Source organism: Hippoglossus hippoglossus, chromosome 8 (assembly GCF_009819705.1).
Source record: "Hippoglossus hippoglossus isolate fHipHip1 chromosome 8, fHipHip1.pri, whole genome shotgun sequence".
NCBI classification, from domain to species: domain Eukaryota; kingdom Metazoa; phylum Chordata; class Actinopteri; order Pleuronectiformes; family Pleuronectidae; genus Hippoglossus; species Hippoglossus hippoglossus.
In genome coordinates this window covers 9,667,553-9,674,234 of record NC_047158.1, presented here as the reverse complement: position 1 = coordinate 9,674,234, position 6,682 = coordinate 9,667,553, and the positions used below count along the sequence as shown (strand labels likewise).

General features: G+C 40.0%; 1 protein-coding gene across 1 annotated transcript; it reads right to left on the bottom strand.

Annotated features, from left to right (window-relative positions):
- Positions 1–174: 174 nt before the first annotated feature.
- cdk21 (cyclin-dependent kinase 21) lies at positions 175–6,039 on the bottom strand. Its single transcript, XM_034594588.1, has 9 exons — positions 5,879–6,039; positions 5,439–5,696; positions 3,818–3,950; positions 3,081–3,248; positions 2,742–2,851; positions 2,567–2,617; positions 1,544–1,676; positions 375–551; positions 175–344 (listed from the first exon to the last, which is right to left on the bottom strand). Exons 2-8 carry the CDS (start codon positions 5,663–5,665, stop codon positions 453–455), a joined length of 921 nt encoding a protein of 306 aa, XP_034450479.1. The 5' UTR covers positions 5,666–5,696; positions 5,879–6,039; the 3' UTR covers positions 175–344; positions 375–452.
- Positions 6,040–6,682: the final 643 nt, after the last annotated feature.

The following is a 6,682-nucleotide window of genomic DNA, read 5'->3' as shown; positions in this document are numbered from 1 at the left end:
CAGGTATGCTACATTAAAAAGCAGAGACAGATCAGTGAGACAATTATTTATAGAAATACTTCTTTTATTAACAACAAAACTCCCTTTGACAAAAATAAATCTAGTACACGATTCCAAATATCTTCACAACAATTACTCAAATAAAAAGACTTCATTTTTTCTTATTCAAAAATCTGGAGCAAAAGAAGTTTTGATGAACCAAAACTAAGTGGCCATCGTGAAAGTGCTCATAATAGTGCTGTCAGCAGCCAAAGAGAATCCTTATTTTTTGTTGTAACATTCAACAAGAACAACGTAGCAGTATGTCTTTGTGTGAGTACACTTTCAAAATACAAAAGTATTTGCATGAGGTAATTGCAGGTTTGCTGAAATCTCAATAAACGTAACTCAAACATGTTGCATCCCACTCACAACTTGAACTGTGAGTGTTGGCATGAATGTTCCAAAGTAGATCAATCCGCTCCTGACTCGACCGAGTCCTTCGTGAAGAAGGGATGAGCCAGAGCTTCGGCAGCGGAGATGCGGCTGCTTGGTTTGAACGCCAAACATTTCTGCAGGTGAGGAAATGTTGCACGTTATTAATGACTTGGAGAAAAGAACTGGGGCGTACCTGTGGTCTGATCCTGAAAAGTTACCAAACTAATGTCTTAAACCTGCTCACCTAGTCTGACCTGGCTGCAGCTTTATAAATAAAGATGGATGACAAGTCTCCACCTTCTTCCACTATCCAGAAATGAAGTCAAAATATTGTGAATACATGCTGGTGATGGCATTTTGCACTTTCGACATCATCTGGAGCAAAGTCGGCGCAGTAATGTTTGTGGTGTGGAGCAAAGCCACAGTATTGAGGTCCCACCAATTCACACACTCGACCAATGATGAGTTAGTCTCAGCTGTCAATCATGTTTCCCCTCGTTTCAATAACAGTGAATAACTAATTAAAACCTAACAGAAAATTAACACTTAAACATATATCAGTTCAATAAGAACTAGCTAAAATGATTGAAACCATAACTAAGAAAAATGTATTTAATGTGTACTTTGAGTTTTGAGTTTGGTCCATGTCTCATCCACTAAAATGGAGGAGGCAAGGTTTATGACCTATATTGCAGCCATCCACCAGGGGGCGACCAAGACACTCTGGATTCACTTTTGGGAGCTGTCATGTAGTTCATTTATATTTACGGTCTACTGCTGTGAAATTTGGTGCATCATGATTCCTAAAGAATGGTTCCAACAGACATTGGTCATCCTCTGACTTTATTTCTAGCGCCACCATGTGGTAGACATTTTACTAATTTGGTCAAATAGCATAACAGGATGAATTGTTTCTACTATGTTGAACGTCTGACCTTTCATTTAGTTAAATTTAGCAAATTTATTCAATTAATTTGTCTCAATCTTCCATCTGCCAAGACTGCACTTTGTTTTAAGTGCCAATACACTAGAATACGATTCTGTTCCACAATGATCTAGAGTGTACAACATTTGTCGTTTGTTTTTGTTTGGGACATTTCATTAAAACAGAAACACATTTGCTCACAGTGAGAAGTTCGTTCTCTTCTTTGCCCACGTTGTTCAGCATCGCGGTGCAGGAAATATTTGGTCCCCAGGTACTTGAGTATGGGATGGGACTGTCCCTGGGCCAGTCCTCCTCACCGGGCAAACCGATAACTCTGGGGAAAATGGTTAAAACCGGTGAAGACCAAAACATAGAAGCTACTCGGACATGATATAAGTGGAAACTGTACGAGGTTGTGACAGACAGACAACCTTTTTTTAACTTTAAGCTTTATTTATTGATTCAAAAACAGAAGTCTTAAAGATCAGCCTTCAACTGCACTACAGACAGACCTACTTCATTGCCAAAGCAGTGTGATAACTCCGTTTCAGTGGTTGTTAAATAACTTGTGAAATCAACAAGAGCTGGGCTTTCACACCGGACTTCTGAACTTTGAGCTTTTCAGTTAATCAGAACCAAAGTATCAGGAGTGAAAGTTGCCTCTGTTTGTAGTGTGTAAACGCTTTTTGGATAGACTCTGGATTGACTTATGGACCAATTACAGGAAATTGAGACCGCAGTAGCCAAGAGAAGAAAAAGAAGCTGGAGAAACTCGTAGGATTCCTTGCAGTCTTCACCTCTGTTTGAACAAGAAGTATATTCATTTGGCGCATTCAAACTAATGTTTTGCACCTGAAGCTGGTGACGCTGGTAGTAATACCATAATGATATTACATTAGCAACGACATTAACTAACCGGTTCATTAATTTTCTCCATTCAAACAGAAAGTCAATCAAATCACTGTCAGGTATAAGTAGACACATTCCATGTAGGGGATGAAGACAGGACGTATGTTTGTCACACAAAAGTCACGCCGTAAGTTAGTGCGCTCCGTAACAATACTTACAATATGAAACCCAAGCTAACCACATCCAATGTAAAGAATGTAACAAAAACATGAACCTTGTTTCAGACTTTCAGGTGTGACTGGTTGAGCATTGGTAAAGTACAATAACATCCCTGCCTTTCTTCATTATGGATAAAGAAAGGAAAACAACACTCACTCAAAGATTTTCCACAGCTGCTGCACCTCTGTGTATCCCTGAAACATGGGTCTGTAAGACACGAGGCACAAAAAATCCTATTTGGCAACGTTTTAATCATAGAATATTTTACCTCTAACTTGAGAATTACACTCATATATCTCCTCCAGCCAGAGGCAGACTCGGCTCTACTCACTTCAAGAGGAAGAGCTCGGCGAAGATGCAGCCAGCGCTCCACATGTCCACTGAGGACATGTAGACCGAGTTCAGCAGCACCTCAGGAGCTCTGTACCACAGCGTCACCACCTGAAAACAAACAGACATCAACAGAAAATAAAGAAATGAAAAGCCAAAGGCAAAGAGTATGAGAAGTGACAAGAACATTTTTCACCTCAGGCCAAGAAACAGACAGAGCACAGTGGTTTATAAAGGAAAAACCAGGCTCCGGGATGACTTAGGAGAGAATCACTGCAGTAAGATACAACACTATGACAGTTAAAAGTTCTCTTTCATTCTGAGCTGCTGCTTCACTTACACCTGGAGTGAGCGCAATATTATAGGTGTAGATGCGTGCCAGTCCAAAGTCTGCGATCTTAACTTCTCCGTGGCTGCTGACCAGGATGTTTGCTGGTTTTAGGTCACGATGCAGCACCATGTTTGTGTGTAGGAAGTCCAAACCTTGCAGCAGCTGCGACATCAAATCCTGTGCAGACAGACAGCAGAATTGAGATGGACGTCATGTGAAAGAGCGGTGTCTAAACTCAGGGACGGCTTCCATTTAAGGCTGGGCTGAATGTTATGACCATAGACTGTATATAAAGATGGACGACATGACAGCTGCCCAAAAGGGAAGCCAAAGCATCTCGATCGCTTGTTTTATTTGTTCAAATGTTCATTTATCTGTTAATCTGTTACCTGATTGGCAGCTAAGACTGAATCATGATTGAAGAGACACGTTGTCCATCTTTATTTACAGTCTACGGTTATGACTGGTTGACCCTGTGAAAAGGTGCAGAGACATGCTGTGGTAGGCTGCCTGATTTTGTCAGAGGAATGTATGATGGAAATTCCTTTCTCATAAGTTGGTAATTGAAGATTGAAGGTCAATAATATCCGAAGTTTTAGCAGACAAATCATTTCAGTGTGTCAAAGAAAGTGCAAAATTCATCTATTATCTTGGTTTACAGGTTGCCAAAATGTCAAGAGCATGAGGCGGTTAAATTTTATTCTGCGAAAAGGTTGTTTATTTCAGACTTGGTGAAGAGTTCACACCTTGATGCGCTCAAGGCTCAGTCCAGAGGGCGGAACCTTGGAGAGGTAGGTGCACAGGTCCTGGTCGATGTATTCCAACACCAGAGTCAGGTCCAGGGTCCTGTCCTGTAGTGCAACAGACGCATCCAACAGCCTGGATGAGACGAGAAAAACAACACATTAAGTATCAAGTTAGATTCTTTTGGCACCAAATGTTTGGTTCATAGCAAAACAAACAAAGCTAGCTGTGATCTGGAGAACATAATAGAAAATAAAGTTACGTTTATTCAATAGAGCACCTCTCACAGAACAGAGTCACAAAGTGCAAAAGAAAAAAAAATGTTGACAGAAACAAGACTGGAATTTATCATAGATGTTATTGACAGACAAAATATAAAACACATCAATATACAATCTAACTGAACTGACAGAGTTATAACAATTATTTACCATTAAATAAAGTTGAAAATGACTTGCCTGTAAGTAAGTGACATATGCGTGGCATACCAAGAATTAATTGACCTGGAAGGTAACTGTATGTTCAAGTGTTTTATTTTTCAGTATGAACAGATAAAAAATGAATGGCTGGCAAAGAGACAGAACTTTTGCTTCCTTCTCTCAGTATCTGTTAAAAGTTTAACATTCAGGTAGTTTCAGATTCAGAAAAGATGTTTCACAGATTCCATGACTCGACACCTTTCTGGAAGTTAATGTTAACAACAAGGGAGCTGTGTCTGCACTTTATGGCTGCACTGCTCGGCTCTCTCGCTCAGCCCACGGGTTTGAATCTGATCTTCCATCTGCATCAGTCTCACATATTAAAGCAAAGATTAAACCAGATATGGACCCAACATGTGACAGAAAGCAGGCGCAGGCCTTACTGCCACATACGTCCTAACTCTCTGTTTGCTTCATGAAGATCTTTTTACTAATTCTCAATCAAAATTTTAAGCTACGTTATATTTTCGAGGGGGAATAGAGGGTCAGCCTGTCGCCTGCATTAAAATGAGGAATGTGGAACATCTTGCATCAAGTTTAACTTTTATTTGTTTCCAAAATAACCATATACTAAATGTTTCAGCTCATCAGTATCAGGACTTTGAAATGATTGTGTAAAAACGGAGTTTATTCTGAAGAAAGAAACCACAGACTTGGAGGAAGTTGCCTCTTTTGTGGAGGAGGAAATGTTGGGTAGTGGTCCACTGTGTGCTATCATTTGGTAACATCTGGTGAGTTATTCAAAGAGGTTTGGTTGTTTCTCAAGAAATAATGAGTCAGATTCTCAAGATCAAGTCAGATCATAGCATCAAGATGATGTGTCCAGAAGGAGTAGAGCTCCTGGCCACTTATTGTATTATACAATGATATAACATTATTACATTAAATTTCCACTTTGTTTTTGTAGTATTACGACTTTTTCATGAAATAAGTAGCAAGAAATACATTCATAATGAAAAGTAACTCAGACCGTGCATCAGGAAGGCACATTACATTTTAAACTGGTCCAGGTACAGAGCGTTTTTTTCCCTTTGGTTTGCGAGTAGGTCGTTGGCTGGGCGTGCGCGTGAGTCCTTGAAGGATTAAAGTTGACAAACAACAAAACACAAACACACACAAAATAAAGTTTAGACAATAAACTAACTTGACTATGTTGGGATGGTTGAAGAACTGCATCCTCCGCAGCAGCCCCACCTCCCGGATGATGGAGGCCGGGATCCCGCTGTCTGAGCTGTCTCCGTAGATTTTGAACTTCTTCACCGCCAAAAAGCGCGGCTCGTCCCCCACCTCTCGGGCCTTGTACACGGTGCCGAAGGAGCCTTTGCCCACCGCCGCCAGCAGCTCGTAGCATAAAGGTCTGGAGAAGGCCATGGTGCTCCCGGGATAAAGAAATGAACCTGCACTGTCGGAGAGAAACAGAAGAAGCTAGCTCACCGGATCAGAGGCTAGCAGGTTAGCAAGCAGCTAATTATAATGACCCCCTTGCTTGCACAAGCACAAACCTCCTGTAGGAACCAGGTTTTAAAAGCAGCTGACCAGTTTCATGTTCTGAGCTTCACTTCGGTGTCTGACGCCTTCACTCACCTCAGTGGGCCTCGGACCTCCACACCCGCTGGCTGCTGCAGAGGAAAGGGAGGCTCCCGGCGGCAGCTTCTCTAAAAACTATTAAAAAAATCACACCCACTTTGTTCAGGAACTAATCAGGAAGCTGGACATGGAAACAGCTCCTCTACGGGCTCCGTGCTGCCGCCAACACGTGCTGCGTCCAGGTGACCACAGGCTACCAATAAATTATAATAAATAAACATTAAATAAATAAACAAACACTTTGTCTATGGACAAGAAAGTGGGTGGTACTGTACTACTTAATGATACTACTACTACTTTTAATAATAATATTGTAATATTACTTCTTTATTCTTAATAATCGTAATAACATGACTTTCTTCATTAAATTACGACGATTTTGTTGCAATAATACGATTTTGTTCCCTTAAATTATGACTATTATTGTAATATTACCACTTTTTTCATTAAATTATGGCTTTATTGTTGTAATATTAGGATCTTATTCTTGTATTATAACCTTTTTCATTAAATTACGGCTTTATTCTTGTAATATTATGTAGTATATAATGTATCTTGCAATATAATATTAGTAGTACATTGCATACTACTGCTACTAATAATGCTAACAATAGGAATAAGAAGAAACAACTTTCATTCATGAAATGAATAAGTAAAATAACGTAAAATCATGAATTACATAAACGCCTACTGAGGTAGACGAAACAATAAAACATGCAATGTTGTAATAAGAATCAACAAGTAAGACAAAAAGCCGCAATACACCCATAAATACGCCCGACAGTCCCCTTATGAAGCCAC